This window comes from Cetorhinus maximus, chromosome 17 (assembly GCF_964194155.1).
Source record: "Cetorhinus maximus chromosome 17, sCetMax3.hap1.1, whole genome shotgun sequence".
Classification (NCBI taxonomy): Eukaryota; Metazoa; Chordata; class Chondrichthyes; order Lamniformes; family Cetorhinidae; genus Cetorhinus; species Cetorhinus maximus.
Window position 1 is genome coordinate 69,840,294 of NC_135895.1, and position 17,932 is coordinate 69,858,225.

The 17,932-nt window shown below is 43.5% G+C and overlaps 1 protein-coding gene across 2 annotated transcripts in view; it reads right to left on the reverse strand.

Annotated features, from left to right (window-relative positions):
- Window positions 1-2,598: 2,598 nt before the first annotated feature.
- swt1 (SWT1 RNA endoribonuclease homolog) overlaps window positions 2,599-17,932 on the reverse strand; it is a 163,303-nt gene continuing 147,969 nt past the window's right edge. For both annotated transcript variants that reach the window (XM_078561406.1, XM_078561405.1), the window contains one exon: window positions 2,599-2,881. In XM_078561406.1, the coding sequence (XP_078417532.1) occupies window positions 2,841-2,881 (41 nt within the window). In that variant the 3' untranslated portion in view covers window positions 2,599-2,840. The remainder of the gene's footprint in view (window positions 2,882-17,932) is intronic.

A 17,932-nucleotide genomic window follows, 5' to 3' on the forward strand; every position in this document is an offset into this window, starting at 1 on the left:
CAGCTTGTCCTGCATAAATAGAGTTGGAGAAAGTGTAAGCAGGACACCTGCCAGGCCAGATGATAGTATGCCTGGCCTATGTGTGTGGCAAGTGGTCCCAAGAACGGGATGAGGACAATGACGGATGAGGACAATTACGGTGTGTGAGAGAGTGTGAATGGTGATGTCCCTTGAACCAACAGTGAGTGAGGGCCCTGTGGATGTGTGGTGGGTTTGTGAATGAGAGAGTTGAGAGTGATGACGAGAGTGAATTACCCTGGCGGAATGGAGGAGATCATTTATCCTCTTGCAGCACGGAGTGACTGCCCTCTTTTGAAGGGCTTGGCGCTGACCACTGCTGACACTGCCTCCCAAGCCGGGTTAGAGCTGTTGCTGCACATCCTGCAGCCAGAGCAGGGATAGAGGATATCCCGGCGGGCCTCCATGGCATCCAAAAGGCGCTTGAGGGGCGCGTCGCTGAACCTGGGGGCTGCAGTCTTCTTCAGTTTCAGGGCCATGTCTTCCATGCAGCAGTGATGGTCTGGGAGCACTGAGATGTGTGCTTGCGGCTAGACTTTAAATATGGTACCTGGCGTGATGCAGCAGGGTGATCGCGGGCAACTGAATGACAGTCTGCCTGCCATGGAGACGGTGTATATCCCGGGAGTGCATAAATAGTGTGGCAGGTTTGGGACGATACAGCGTAAAAACCCGCCATCGTGGCCGGCGAGTAAAACGTTTTACTTGCCCGCTACCGCACTTAGTGCAAGTCTGGGATGATTCCGCCCAATGCGTCTTGAACCCCAACCTCAGAAATGCATTTCCAATATCTCAAAGCAGAAGCCATTACTCTGAACAGGCCTGAAGATTTGATATCAATCAGTGCTAAATTATCAGCTATTTTACACAATGCGCATATTCCCACTAGCGTGAAATGAAATTGTTAAATTTCAATCAAACTCCAAGTCTTACAGTTATTGAGGAATGGCATTCATCTGTCTGTTAATCCTGCATCTGAACACTTAACAGAGGTGAAAGGGCAGCAGTTTAAATCCATCAACAAGGGCATTATACAGAACCAGTGTCCCTACAGATTCCCAAGTCAACTATATTAAAATTTGTTTATGGAGAAGACAAAGCCAAAATCAGATTACTTTCCCCAAATTTACTACAGGTAGCTACAGAAATTGAGTATTGCTGAAAAAGAGACACATGGGGGCTCTCTACCACAGTCTACCTCAAGCGTACCTTCACTGGTCAGTATACGCATTGGGATTCTTACAGTTCCACACGCTTTAAGATTGGTCTTATCGGCAACCTTGTAAATAGGGCCCAAGCCATTTGCTCACCATGCAAGCTTGACGCTGAACTGGCACACATCAATGGCATCCTGCAGGATGATGGCTACCCTGATGAGATCATTGCGTGCTGTATATCACACAAACTCATGAACGGGCCTAAGGTCATCACATTCGGCCCTGAAAAGTGCCCAGTCTACCTCAGATTACCCTGGAAGGGCAAGGTATCTCAAAAATTTGAGCAACAGGTGAAGCTAGCTGTGTGAAACTGTTACTATGCAGTTTCAACATGAGTGGTATTTACTACTAACAATATGCTGCCTTCAAGCCAAAAAGACGCTCTCTGCCTATCACACAAATGAGTAATGTGGTATATGAATTTCAGTGCCAGTGAGATGCTGGGTATGTAGGCCTTACATCCCAAAAACTTGTGGATTGTATCAAACAGCATGTCCCAACCACTGTTGGCAACGGGAAAGGTACAGGCTGTATGCAACCAGCCCGCGCTTGCAAAACTCAAAACACAACGTCCAACATTAGATGTGATTCCGTGATTGGACAACATTTGCTAAATGATCTTCATTGCGCTAAGAATTATGCTGACAACCAATTTAAGGTTGTCAGTCGGGCTCGCAGTGTGACAGAAAGAACATATACACACATTGTGCCTGTTTCAGATAAACAAAATAAGTGACAGCCATTCGCTAGCTCATTCCTCAGGGCAATGCCTTCACTAATCAGGGTCAAACTGCCTGGTTTAAATTTCAAACAATGCTTGGCAGTTAACTGTCAATCACCATCACTGGTGCATTATACATAGCAACCCCTCTACCAGAGTCCAACTGTCAACCAATTAGCACTCTCTTCACATACAGAATAAATTGTTTTCCCCTTATATTGGTATTCTTGCAAAATGTCCTGATGAATATAAGGCAAAAAGCTTCAACATGTCTCTTTTTTCAGCAATACAGGTATCTTAAACTGGGAAAATTTAAAATGTAGGATAATGAATTAAAAATATGGCTGAACTTGCAATGACTTTTTTTTTTGAATAGTCTGTACGCTGTTGGAAAAAAAAACCTATGGCTGGAAAACTTTAAGTAAACACAAATTCCTGGGAAATTTCGTTAGTGATTCAACGTACTCAGATTTGTTTTCTAAGTACAACTGGAAATGAGAGGACTATATAGTGTTGTAAATGCTTTCAGGTCTTAAACCAATTCAGAATGAATGCTCAAAAAAAACCAGTTTACACTCCATACAGGATTTAAGAGCTGAAACATTACATCTAGTGTTCCTGTAATAAATTTCTTGCATGGTATTAAACAGTATATAATTTGTTTTCTTTATTTAAATAGCACCTGAACAAAACCTTTTACACTTTTACCTCTGATACAGAGAATTTTATCATTCTCACAACAAGAGATGAACATTAGTAAAACATAATTAACTAAATCCAGTTTGTGGAGAAATTTTACTATATGATCATTGAGCAGTGTTAAACTAAGCCTCTGTTTCTGGCCTCGAGACACAGTGCTGCATTGCATTGCTCCAAGCTGTAGGTTAACTCAGCCAACTGGCTGTAACCGACCATAAGCCTCTTCCTGTAAAGGAAAGAAACAGATTCATCTTTAAAAGAAAACACAACTTACTAGAAACTTCTAACATCCTGTTGACATGTTGTATATGGTGAAAATTACATTTTATAAGTCTTGTTTTAACAGCAATATTGATATAATTTCATCCAATTCAACAAAATCCATGTTTAGATATTTGCACTTTCCACCCTAATACTTTTCAACCCAAAGGAAACAAAATCAATCAATTTATTTTCTTTGGAAAGACTTCGTAGTCTATCTTAAGTCAAACTGCCAAGAGATCCTAAAAAACATTTGAAATCTCTTTGTTGTACTGTCAGCAGGGTCCTTTATTTTATGCGTCGACAAAAAAAGGCTCTGTAACATTTTAGTTTTATAGTCACCTGTACTGTAACCTCCACATCTCTAAGTTTGAATGCATAGACCGAATTCAAAAATATTTAGGTAGCCAGCTAATTGATTGTAATATACAGCAGAGAAGCACTAGTACATCTGATAATCCCATTGTGAGAGCAGGATGGCAGGACTGTCCTATGAAGTGAGGTTGGGGAAACTGGGCCTGAATTCTCTAGGGTTTTAAAGAATGAGGGGTGATCGCATTGAAACCTTTAAAACACTTGAAGGGATGGACAAGGTAAATGCAAGAAAGATGTTTTCCCTGGTTTCCCTTTATGTTTAAAGCAGAGATTGACAGATTTCTAAATACCAACATAAAGGGATATGGGGGTGGTGTGGGGAAAAGGCATTGAAGTGAATGATCAGCCATGGTGGAGCATGCTCAATGTGCTGAATGGCCTGCTCCTGCTCTTATGTTCCTACGTAGAGAGCTTAACATTAAAAGTAATGCATGTATAACTTAATTATGCTGACCTGCACTGCCTTAAACCATATTGTAGCTACAGTATAAAAATAGTGTAAATTTGGTTGATGGTGTACAGTAAAAAATTGGAAAGTAAAGGATGAGGAAAACAAATAATTTGGCTCACTGAAGTTCATCAACAACCTCCTTCCAATTGAGCTAATGTAAGGCCCATGATGCATTGTATCTAGATTTCCAGGCTATTATCTAACATCAAATTATTAGGGGCTTGTGATAATTTTTTGAGACAGAATCGAGAATTGGCTGAAATGTGGAGAAAGACACAAACTTGTTAGAGTAATGGTGGCTTGGGAAAAGTGCCAGATAGGGTCCACAACTTACATTGGCAGAGCAAGCTCGAGGGGCTGAATGGCCTACTCCTGCTCCTCGTTCGTACGTTCATATGTACAACGGGTTTCTGAGTTCAAATCGTCAATGTATATTGGATCTAATTTGTAGATGATACCAAACTAATCGAAGGAGGCAGCTCAAAAATGACATTGTATTTATATATTTTGTCTAGTTCATAGAAAAATGGCACATAAGTTAATCGAATGGGCTGATGCAACGCCAGGATTCTAGATTTGCACATGTAGAGACAGCATCTTCATTAATCATCACTCCTGAAACAAGCATTAAGAAGTAGTAAGCTGTGTTCTGTTGAGCCTACTTAAAGGGCTATCCAACAAGTTGCAGTTGAGGTGTTTTTGACTTACTTTGCTAAGGCAATGTTTGTGGAGTTTGGGGTTCTTTGAACATAAATTGCATAAGTGGCATAATTTCAATTTGACTGGAATTTTTATATGCAATTTTTCTTCCCCCTCAACAAAGCTCCTAAGAATTATTAGCGCGCGTGATTCCCTCTCAGGAAGTTCATATTCAAAGAATCACAAACTTTGGTGTTTAAAGTTGCTCCATTAAATCACCATTGCAAGAATCCACCTCCCTCACCCCACCCTAATCCGTAGGAGTCTTGTGTGGTGGAAATTTTTGTAGTGGTGTTAAAAGTAGCTCCACAATATTAACAACAAGCATCTTAGAATTACTTCCATCATGAGCAAAATGCCACCCAAGAACAGCCAATCAAGCAAATTTTTTGTTACAGTAAAAAAAGTGCCACAAAGGAGTGTCCTCCAAAAATCACCAGCACCATTACCCCTGATTATTTTATAAACATTTCATGTTCAAAGTCACCTTCCCCTTGAGCGATTTTTTTTCCAAGCTGATTTTGTGAGCTCATGCAGCTTGGTAAAGCGAGTGATTTCTTATTAACTCCAATCTGCTACTCGCGTGCACAAAAGCTTGTCAAACTGAGTGCATCCCCAGGACTCCTTGATTATCCAGAGTGTTCTGACCAAATGGTCAATCAGGGCACTGAAAGGTGAACCAATCAAGGCAGTGAAAAAGCTAAAATAAAAATTCAATGCCAAACTAGCTCAGGAAAGAAAAATGCAACAAGGACATGGAGAGGAACAGGCAGGGAAGGGAAATTCTGTGAAGAGGAAGGGGGAGGGCTCTCCATTGAAAGCACTACACTCAAAACATGTTCTGCGCATGCCACATCTACTTAGCGATGAGTCTGCAGCAGTGCCTGAGGAAGCTATGCTTCATCAATTAGCTCGCACGGAGATGTGCTACCTCCTTCACACCAAATTGAAGCCTCAAAGCAGGACAAGGACAGTGGTTGCCACATTCTATGCCAGTGGATCCTGCTAGATAGGAGCAGGTGACATCAGTAACATCTTGCAGTTCACCATTTATAAATGTACCAAGGAGGTTACAGATGCACTGCATATGAGAAGAGGGAAACATGGACTCGCCAGGATAGTGGGCTTTTTTTTTTTATTTGTCCACATCATGTGGGTGTCGCTGGCTAGGCTAGCATTTATTGGCCATCCCTAATTGCCCTTGAGACAGTGGTGGTTAGCTGCCTCTTGAACAGCTGCAGTCCATCTGCTGTAGGAACACCACCCACAGTGCTGATTGGAAGGGAGTTCCAGGATTTTGACCCAGCGACAGTGAAGAAATGGTGATATAGTTCCAAGTCAGGATGATGTGCGACTGGAGGGGAACTTGCAGGTGGTGGTGTTCCCATGCATCCACTGCCCTTGTCCTTCAAAGGTGGTGGAGGTCGCGGGTTTGGAAGGTGCTATCGAAAGAGCCTTGATGAGTTGCTGCAGTGCATCTTGTAGATGGTACACACTGCTGCCACTGTGCATCGGTGTGGAGGGAGTGAATGCTTAAGGTTGTGGATGGGGTGCCAATCAAGTGGACTGCTTAGTCCTGTATGGTGTCGAGCTTCTTGAGTGTTGTGGGAGCTGCACTCATCCAAGCAAATGGATAGTATTCCATCATAGTCCTGACTTGTGCCTTGTAGGTGGTGGAAAGGCTTTGTGGAGTCAGGTGGTGAATTACTTGCCACAGAATTCACAGCCTCTGACCTGCTCTTGTAGCCTCAGCATTTATATGGCTGGTCCAGTTGTGTTTCTGGTCAATGGTAACCCCCAGGATGTTGATAGTAGGGATTCAGAGATGGTAATACCATTAAATGTCAAGATTCTCTCTTGTTGGAGATGGTCATTGCCTGGCATTTCTGTTGTGTGAATGTTACTTGCCACTTATCAGCCTAAGCCTGAATATTGTCCAGGTCTTGCTGCATATGGACACTGACTGCTTCAGTATGTGAGGAGTAGCGAATGGTACAGAACATTGTGCAATCATCAGCAAACATCCCCACTTCTGACCTGATGGAGGAAAGGTCATTGATGAAACAACTGAAGATGGTTGGGCTAGGACACTACCCTGAGGAACTCCTGCAGTGATGTCCCAGGAATGAAATGATTGACCTCCAACAACCACAACATCTTCCTTTGTACTAGGTGTGACTCTAACTAGTGGAGAGTTTCCCACTGTTCCCCACTGACTTCAGTTTTGCTAGGGCTCCTCGATGCCACACTCGATCAAATGCTGTCTTGATGTCGAGGGCACTCACTCTCACCTCACCTTTTGACTTCAGCTCTTTTGTCCATGTTTGGACTAAGGCTGTAATGAGGTCAGGTGCTGAGTGGCCTTGGCAGAAACCAAACTGTGCATCAGTGAGCTGAATATTGCTGAGTAAGTGTTGCTTGATAGCACTGTCAACGGTACTTTCCAATACTCTACTGATGATGGAGAGTAGACTGATGGGGTGATAACTGGCCGGGTTGGATTTGTCTTGCCTTTTGTGGACAGGACATACCTGGGCAATTTTCCACATTGTCGAGTAGGTGTCAGTGTTGTAGCTGTACTGGAACAGCTTGGCTAGGGGCACGGCTAGTTCTGGAGCACAAGTATTCAGTACCATTGCCGGATTGTTGTGAGGGCCCATAGCCTTTGCAGTATCAAGTGTCTTCAGCCATTTCTTGATATCATGTGGAGTGAATCAAATTCGCTGAAGGCTGGCATCTGTGATGCTGGGGACCTCTGGAGGAGGCCGAGGTGGATCATCTACTCAGCACTTCTGGCTGAAGTTGGCTGCAAATGTTTCAGTCTAGTCTTTTACACTGATGGGCTGGGGTCCCCCGTCATTGGCTATCTGTGGAGCTTCCTCCTCCAGTGACTTGTTTAATTGTCCACCACCATTCACAACTGGATGTGACAGGACTGCAGAGCTTAGATCTGATCTGTTGGTTGTGGGATCACTTAGCTCCGTCTATCGCTTGCTGCTTAAGCTGTTTGGTATGCAAGTAGTCCTGTTATAACTTCACCAGGTTGTCATCTCATTTTTCGATATGCCTGGTGCTGCTCCTGGCATGTCCTTCTGCACTCTTCATTGAACCAGGGTTGATCCCCCCGCAACTGGATGGTAATGGTAGAGTGGGGGATATGCCAGGCCATGAGGTTACAGATTGTGGTTGTATACAATTCTGCTGCTGCTGATGGCCCACAGTGCCTCATGGATGCCAGTTTTGAAATGCTAGATGTGTTTGAAATCTATCCCACTTAGCATGGTGGTAGTCCCACACAACACCACAGAAGGCATCCTCAATATGTCCCCACAAGGACTGTGCAATGGTCACTCCTACCAATACTGTCATGGACAGATGCATCTGCAACCGGTAGATTGGTGAGGAAGAGGTCAAATAGGATTTTCCCTCTTTTGGTTTCTTCGCCACCTCCCGAAGACCCAATCGAGCAGCTTTGTCCTTTACGACAAAGCCAGCTCAGTCAGCAGTGGCGCTACCCAGCCACCTTTGACGACGGACATTTAAGTCCCCCAGAGTACATTTTGTGCCCTTGGCACCCTTAGTGCTTCCTCCAACTGGTATTCAACACGGAGGAGTACAGATTCATCAGCCAAGGGGGGTCAGTAGGTGGTAACCAGTAGGAGGTTCCCTTACCCATGTTTGACCTGATGTCATGAGACTTCATGAGGTCCAGAGTTGATGTTAAGGACTCCCAGGGTAACTCCCTCCCAACTGCATACCACTGTGCCGTGCCTCTGGTGCGTCTGTCCTGTCGGAGGGACGGGACATACGCAGCAATGCTGATGGTGGTGTCCGGGACATTGTAAGTATGATTCTGAGTGAGATTATTTCAGGCTGTTGCTTGACTAGTCTGTGGGACAGCTGTCCTAATTTTGGCACAAACCCCCAGATGTTGGTAACTTTGCAGGACTGACAGGGCTGTGTGTGCCATTGTCATCTCCGGCGTCTAGGTCGATGCCGGGTGATCCATCTGGTTTCAATCCTTTTTATTAACTTTCTAGCACTTTGACACAACTAAGTGGTTTGTTAGGCCATTGAAAAAGGCATTTCAGAGTCAACCACATTGCTGTGGGTCTGGAGTCACATCTAGGGCAGACCAGGTAAGAACGACAGATTTCCTTCCCTAAAGGACATTAGTGAACCAAACGGGTTTTTAAGGCAATTGACAAAGGTTTCATGGTCACCTTCAGACTAGCTTTTAATTCCGTATTTATTAATTTAATTTAAATTTCATCAGCTGCCATGGTGGGATTTGAACTCATATCCCCAGAGCAGTAGCCTGGCCTCTGCATTACTATTCCAGTGACATTATCACCGTCATATATCACCGTCTCCCCAGGGGCACCACTGACTGCCCGTGCACGGCTCTATGGGCCTCCCTCGTCAATGGGTGGCAATACAGAAACCACAAGGGTTACTACTTCTAGGATGGCCCCAGCAGCACCGGGTGCCACTGGATCTTTGGTTCCTAACCCTTTATTCATTGCACCATGACCTCGAGGGTACAAAAGGGATGCTGGATTTGCCGGTTCTCCAGCTTTTCCTCTTCTTGTTAACCACTTGCTTCTGCAAGAGAGAGGACAAAGTGTCAGCGACTGTGTGTCACTGTGCTTTGGTGATGTGCCTGCCATAGCTGAATGGTTGTAGGTTTGTGAAGATATGGAGAGGGTATGTGCGGCTGGTATGAATAGTAGGTAAGTGTGGGTGAGGTATGGTACAAGGATGTTAGGAGTGAGTCCTAAATGTCATGGAATATTTCTGAGTGAGCGATGGGTTGTGGCACATTCAGTTGTGTGAAAGGTGGGTCTGAGATGTGCAAACGCATTCAGTCACCTTGACTACCTGAGTGAGGCCATTACGCTGCCTCCATGTCCTGGGTGTTACACTCTGGGCATTAACCTCCCTTGTCACTTATTACCATTTCCTTCTCAGGGTATGCCTCAAAGGCTTCCTGTCCCCAGCGCAATATGGAATCTCTCCTGGCCTCCACCACAGTCCCCAGAGGAATGTCACTAAAGCAGGGAGCCCTCTCCCTGGCGCAGTGCTACTGCTCCTTTCTGTCTATTTCAAAGTGATTATCCAGCAGCTTTCACTCTCAGTTTCTGTTTGATAGGCACTGCACTTTTAAAAAGCATGTGACCATGTGGTTTGCCCGCAACACTTGTCAGTCCCCTGTGGTGTGCAGAGGCCGCTGGCAGTACAACAGCTAGGAATGTAACGTGGGTTCTGCTCAAGGCCACGCTACAATCATGGAAACGAGATGGGTGCACCAATTTTACATGCTGCCCACCTTGTTCAGACCAGCGTGGGCAGATCACGACCTTGCACTCAAAAACTGCACACCAATTTCTAGCCCCCAGTATTTATAAGGTTTAATGCTGTGCAGAACTAAAGCTTACTGTATATTAAGATTAAAATCAACAAAAATAAATTTACACAGGCAAGTGATTTGCAGTATACTGGAATTTGGTTCTAAATGCAAAGAACATTCAGGCTTGAGCTGATAAGTGGCAAGAAACAGTCATACCACAAGTGCCAGGCACTGATGATCTCCAACAAGAGAGAATCAAACCATCTCCCACTGACATCCAACAGCATTACCATCAAAATCCCTCCATCAACATTCCGGCAGAGTAACCATTGATCAGCGACTTAATTAGACCAGGGACATAAATACTGTGGCTACAAGGGCAGGTCAGAAACGGGGAATTCTCTCACCTCCAGACTCCCCAAAACCTGTCCACCATCTAGAAGGCACAAGTCAGGAGTGTAATGAAATGCTTGCCTTGATGAGTACAGCTCCTCCATTAGGGAAGGGCAACAAATGCTGGCCTTGCCAATGATGCTCATATCGCAGAATCACAGAGTGCAGAAGAGGCCCTTCAGCCCATCGAGTCTGCACCGACACCGAATCCGATAAATGAATAAAAAATTGAAGGCACCCAAACAGCAGTATAATAGACCTGTTACTGCATCAGTACTGCTTAAAAGGAACTTTAGATCAATCCTTTGTAAGGAACTCTATTAGACCAGGTTTTAAACATCATATCTCTTCCTGACAACATGTGCAGTAAGGTCAACGTCAAGAACCTCTAGCTGCTTAGCTTCAGCCAAACTATGTAGAATGCAATGGATATTAAATCTATTGTTGGATAAGTGGACTATCCTTTTATTTTTAAGTAATACAAAACCCTTTCACAACCTTTGCTCTAAGCATCTTCTATTTCATAGGTAGAACATAAAATAACTGGTGAACAACAGTTTGCAGGAGATTGTTCGTTCTAATAATAACAGAGAAACAGAAAATAGGAGTAGGTCATTTGGTCCTTCGAGCCTGCTCCACCATTCAATGTGAAAGTAGCTGATCCTCTCTCATACTCCCACTCTCTCCCCTACTCCTTGATGCCTTTAGAGTCCAAAAATCTATTTCATTCTTAAATATATTCAGCGAAATGGCCTCCACAATCTTCTGTGGTAGAGAATTCCACAGGTTCACCTGCCTCTGAGTGAAGATGTTTCTTCTCTACTCCATATCCTGAGACTGTGATCCTCTGTTCTGGACCCGCCCAGCCAGAGGAAACATCATTCCTGCATCCAGTCTGTGCATCCCTGTCAGAATTTTATACTTTTCATCTGAGTTCCCCTCTCATTCTTCTAAATTCCAGTGAATACAGGCCTAGTCGGCCCAATCTCTCCTCATTCAACAATCTCGTCATCCCAGGAATCAGTCTGGTGAACCTTCGCTGCACTCCCTCTATGGCAAGTATATCGTTTCTTAGGTATGGAGACCAAAACTGCACACAATACTCAGGTGTTGTCTCATCAGGGCCCTGTACAGCTGCAGTAGGACATCCTTGCTCCTGTACTCAAGTCCTCTCACAATGAAGGCCAACATGCTATTTGCCTTCTTAACTGCTTGCTGCACCTGCATGCTTGCTTTCAGTAAAAGCAAAATACTGCGGATGCTGGAAATCTAGAACAAAAACAAAAATACCTGGAAAAACTCAGCAGGTCTGACAGCATCTGCGGAGAGGGATACAGTTGACGTTTTGAGTCCGTATGACCCTTCATCAGAACTAAAAATTCTGGTAAGTTCTGATGAAGGGTCATGCGGACTTGAAACGTCAACTGTATCCTTCTCCGCAGATGCTGTCAGACCTGCTGAGTTTTTCCGGGTATTTTTGTTTTTGTGCTTGCTTTCAGTGATTGGTGTACAAGGACACCCAGGTCCCTTTTTGCATCAACATTTCTCAATCTATCACCATTTAAATAATATTCTGCCATTCTGTTCTTCCTACCGAAGTGGATAACTTTACATTATACTGCATCTGCCATTATTTGCCCACTCACTCAACATGTCTAAACCGCCTTGAAGCCTCTTAACACCTTCCTCACCATTCACATTCCCACCAAGTTTCATGCCATCAGCAAACTTGGGAACATTTGGTTCCATCATCCAAATCATTGATATATATGTGAATAGCTGGGGCCCAAGCACTTATCCCTGTGGTACCCCACAAGTCACCACCTGCTACTCTGAAAAAGACCCGTTTATTCTTACTTTCCGTTTCCTGTCTGCTAACCAATTCTAAAACCATGCCAATATATTACCCCCAATCCCATGTGCTTTAATCTTACACTTTAACCGCTTGTGGGACTTTATCAAAAGCTTTCTGAAAATCCAAATACACCACATCCACTGGCTCTCCCTTATCTATTCTGCTAGTTACATCCTCAAAAAACTCCAGTAGGTTTGTCAAACATGATTTCCCTTTCATAAATCCATGTTGACTTTGTCTATTCCTGTTGATATTTTCTTAGTGTCCTGTTATCACATCCTTTATAATAGATTCTAGCATTTTCCCTACTACTGATGTTAGGCTAACTAGTCTGCAATTCCCTGTTTTCTCCCTCCCTCTTTTTTTTAAATAGTGGGGTTACATTCCTCCAATCTGCTGGGACTGTTCCAGAACCTCGGAAGATAACAACCAACACATCCACTATTTCCATGGCCACTTCGTTTCGTACTCTGGGATGTAGATTATCAGGCCCTAGGAATTTATCAGCTTTGTTCCATTAATTTCTCCAGCACTTCTGTTTTAGTAATACCAATTTCCTTCAATTCCTCCTTCGCACTAGACCCTTGGTTCCCTAGCTTTTCTGGGAAGTTATTTGTGTCTTCCTCCATGAAGACAGAACTAAAGTAGTTGCTTGATTGCTCTCCATTTCTTTGTCTCTATTATAAATTCTCCTGTTTTGGACCATAAGGGACCTACATTTGTCTTCACTAATCTTTTTCTTTTTACATACCTATAGAAGCTTTTACAGTCCACTTTTATATTCCTTGCAAGTTTACTCTCATACTCTATTTTTTCCCTCTTAATCAATCTCTTGGTCCTTCTTTACTGAATTCTAAACTGCTTCCAATCCTCAGGCTTGCTACTTTTTCTAGCAACTTTATATGACTCCTCTTTGGATCTGATACTATCCTTAACTTCTTTTGTTAGCCATGGTTGGGTTGCTTTTCCTGTTGTGTTTTTGCGCCAAATGGAATGTATAACTGTTGCAATGCATACATTCGTTCCTTAAATATTAGCCATTGTCTACCCACCATCATGCCTTTTAATGAAGTTCCCCAATCTATCTTAGCCAACTCACACCTCATACCTTCGTAGTTTCCTTTGTTAAGATTTAGGTCCCTAGTTTCAGATTGGACTACTTCACTTTCCATCCTAATAAAGAATTCTATCATGTTACGGTCACTGTTCCCTAAAGGACCCTGCACAAAAAGATTAACAACCTCTTCTCATTGCACAATACCAAATCTAGGATAGCCTGTTCCCTAGTCAGTTCCTCAACATACTGGTCTAAAAAAAACCATCTCATACATCCTCCAGGAATTTATCTGCTACAGTATTATTGCTAATTTGATTTGCCCAGTCTATATGCAGATTAAAGTCACCCATGATTACTGTAACACCCTTATTACATGCATCTGTAATTTCCTGTTTAATGCCATCCCCTACCTTATTACTACTGTTTGGAGACCTATAGACAACTCCCAGTGATGTTTTCTGCCCCTTGTTAGCTCCACCCAGACTGATTCTACATCTAGATTTTCTAAGCGAATATCTTCTCTCACTATCGCACTGATTTCTTCCTTGACTAACACCACCACACCACCTCCTTTTCCTTTTTGCCTAACCATCCTAAATATCGAATACCCTTGGATATTCTGTTCCCAGCCTTGGTCACCCTGCAGCCTTGTCTCCGTAACTGCAATCATACCATATCTGTTTACATCGACTTGAACTGTGAATTTGTCTACCTTATTGCGAATGCTCCATGCATTCAGATACAGTGCCTTTCAACTTGTCTTTGTAACATTTTCACACATTTTTTTTGTACTATGGCCCTATTGCTGCTAGCCCTTGTTTCCTCTGCCTTCCACTTTTGCTTTCCACTTATCTGTCTTTCATTCCTATCTTTGTTTCGCTCTCTTGTGTCTCCCCGCTCAGGTTCCCATTCCCCTGCGAGTCCAATTTAAGCGCTCCCTCACAGTACTAGAAAATACCCCTCTGAGGATATTGGTCCTGGTCCTGCTGGGGTGCAACCCATCCAGCTTGTACAGGTCCCATCTTCCCTAAAATCAATTCTAATGCCTAAGGAATCTAAATCCCTCCCTTCTACACCATCTCTCCAGCTACGCATTCATCTGGTCTATTGTATTCCTGGCACTGGGAGTAATCCTGAGATTACTGCCTTTGAGGTCCTGCTTTTTAATTTATTTCCTAGCTCCCTATATTCTGCTTTCAGGACTTCATCCCTCTTTTTACCTATGTCGTTGGTGCCGATATGGACCACGACCTCTGGCTGTTCACTCTGCCCCTTCAGAATGTCCTGCAGCTGCTTAGTGACATCCTTGACCCTGGCACCAGGGAGGCAACATACCATCCTGGTGTCATGTCTGCAGCTGCAGAAACGTCCATCTTACTCCCATACAACAGAATCCCCTACCACTACTGCTCTCCCACTCTTCCCCCCGCCCCCGTGCTGCCACATATTTGGCTCTTGCTGCATTCCCTTGATAAACCATCCCCACCAGCAGTATCTAAAACGGGAAATCTGTTAGAGAGAAAGATGGACCCGGGGATTCCTGCACTACCTGCCTAGTTCTTTTACTCTGGCGGTCACCCATTCCCTTTCTGCCTGTGCACTCGTTACCCGTGGTGTGACCACCTCACTGTACATGGTATCCACAAAGATCTCATCCTTGCGGATGCTCCAGTGACTCCAGACGCAAATCCAGCTCCGAAATGTGGATTTTGAGTAGCTGCAGCTGGAGACACTTCTTGTATAGGTGGTTGCCCTGAACAATGGAAGTGTCCCTGATTTCCTACATCGCACAAGAGCAGCATTCCACTTGACCAAGCTGCCCTGTCATGGCTTACCCTTAAATTACTCCCTTTACTTTTACTTCCGCTAGTTTAGAGGATATTAAGGACAGAAGAAATACTCACCAGGTCCTACTCACCAAGACTGCCATTCTTCTTACTGAGGAAAAGTAGAAAATGAAAGGATCCTTCCTTCCCTCTTCACTGAACTCCCTCTTCACTGAACTCCCTCTTCACTGAACTCCCTCTTCACTGAACTCCCTCTCCACTGAACTCCCTCTCCACTGAACTCCCTCTCCACTGAACTCCCTCTCTCACCCAAACTCCAACTGAAGCACTCTAATGCAGCAAAAAGCAGCACTCCAGTGCAGGCACCATAACTCCTTATGTATTTACATGAAAATTATAAGTAAGAGAGACTAAGGTCATAAGAAATAGGAGGAGGATTAGGTCATTTAGCCCTTCGAGCCTGCTCTGCCATTCAGTAAGGTGATGGCTGATCCGATTGTGGTCATAACTCCTAGTTCCACCCACCCTCCATGATTCTCACCTTCCTTGTAGATCAAAAAACTGTCTAACTCAGCTTTGAATATATTCAATGTTCCAGCCTCGGATCCCTGGGAAAGAGAATTCCAAGGATTAATGAGCCTCCGCAAGAAGAAATTCCTCATCTCCGTCTTAAATGGGAGACTCCTTATTTTGAAATTGTGCCTTTTTCTAGATTCCTCCACCCCCAGGGGGAAACAAACATCCTCTTAGCATCTACCCTGTCAAGCCCCCTTAGAATCTTATACATTTCAATGAGATTATTTCTCATTCTTCTAAACTCCAATGAGTATAGCCGCAATCTGCTTAAACCTCTCTCATAAGACAACCCCTTCAGCCTAGTGAACCTTCTCTGAACTGCCTCCAATGCAAGTATATCCCTCCATAAGCAAGGGGACAAAAGCTGTCTCTTTCCATTTAAATAATATACTGCTTTTCTATTCTTCACGCCAAACTGGACAACCTCACATTTATAGGGTTCTGTCCTACAAAGTAAGTAGACCATTACAGATCAGCATTGCGTAAGTGTTGAGATGCATTAGAGCATGTTTCCTATTGGAAAAAGTGCTACTGTGTCAGAGAAAACTCTTAAGCCTAGTTGTGAAGACACAGAGACTAGGATGCTTTGGCGGAGACTGTTTATTGCTCACCACAGAGCTTATTTCTCCACTCTAACATAATCGCTCACAGTGCTGGTTGACTCTTCTTCATATACACATCTGAGTATAGTTAACTAATCAATACCCAACACCTGTTCACCTTTTACCTTAAACTAATCGGTATTTAGCATCCATCAACAGAACCTATTAGATACTCAGATTCCCCTCTTTTCTTAAAATTAAATTGATATGCAAACAAAAACTACTCATAAGAAATAATACAAAAATGATAATACGTTATCTTATTATACAGTCAATCTTTTTTCCCCGTCTTGAAAACAAAAAAAAGTTACAAAATAAAAATCTGTGTTCTCATTATCCACTATAACACAAGACGTCCCTCTTAGAGGATATTCAACAATTTCTTCAACAAGCAGTTCTTTTTGTGAAACAATCCAACAACTGGTGACTTGCGTCAACACATTTTATTTTGGAAAACTACTTCTTTTCCAGCATTTCTTTTATACATGTGAAATCAATCGTCAACCTTTGTTCCATGACACTCTTTGTCAAATGGACATTGTCCCAAAGGGAGTGGTTGTCTATATTGCATTCTATAGGCACATTTTTCCTCGGCTGCCCTTATGCAGGAGTTTCTTTAAAATACTCAATAAATACATAGCCATATCTGTCGCTTCTATCAGCCCAAATATCTCTGCAGCTAAGGTGCTTTAAACTACTGCTTTCTTTGATTCCCAGGCTAATGGTCAACATTTATCATTCCTTCCCACTGAAAACATAATGGGCAGAGTTTTTAGTTTGGCGGGCGCGTGCAATTGGTGGGCCCGAGAGTGTCCAGGAAAAGGACCGCCACTCACGATCAGTCCCCAACCACGATTTCAGGCTGGCTGGCCAATTAATGGGCAGCCAGTGTGAAACACTGGCTGAATTGCTCGGTGCTGCCGGGGTGGGGTGGGAGGGCGAGTGCTGACATAAGCACAGGCTCAGGGGAGCGAGGAATGAAAGCTCCCAGAAAGCTGCCTCAGGGTGCTGAAGAATTTAAAAGCAACCAATAAAGATTTTTAAATCCAGAAAATACATCCACGCATCAGAATCAGTCACCTGAACATACAGATGATGAAAATTCTGCCCAAAAGCTTTTTAAATTTAATAACAGAAACCTCATCCTGCCCTTGGATGAAGTTTCATCATCAAGACGCAAAGTCTGTCTGGCAGATTCGCCCATCCGCCAAACGTAAGGTTGGACGGATCACGAAAAATCAGAGTCAATTGGAACTTTAATGGGCTTAATTGCCCTCTTAAATGTCAGTGGGCGCGCTTCCAACTTATGCGTGTGCCCGACAATTAAGAGGGCAATTCCTTGGTTGTAGAGTCTTTCTTTTATGAGGATCTGGCCTGATTTTTATCAGGATCCTATTAACATTCTCTAGGTAGGACTGTTGAATTAAGATTATTCCCAACTTAGTTTATCTAATGTCCAACCTTCCATACTTAAAACGTCCAGAAGTACAACTTCCAACCCCACCCCGCCAAGGAAATCATCTATGTGAAAAATGCCTGCTAGTTTTCCTTCATAGGACCAGAAAACATTGCTGGATCTACTTTTAGCTGAAGACAACCAGCTTTTAGTAGTACAGACCTAACTGAAAAATACCATGCCCTGGATGCATTGTTTAGCTCGTAAACACACTTATTTGGCCTCCATAATTTCACCTATCTCCAGCTTCTTTTGAAAGCTTTAAGAAAACTTCTCTTTGAAATCATTTCTCTTGCAAAAATGCTGCTTTGACATTAATGGATTTACATACTAATGAGTATGTCACTAAAAGTTCTAGGAAAACCCTCAAACTTACTTTTCCTGCTGTTGGGGAGTCTACTCCAATTTCCTGGTT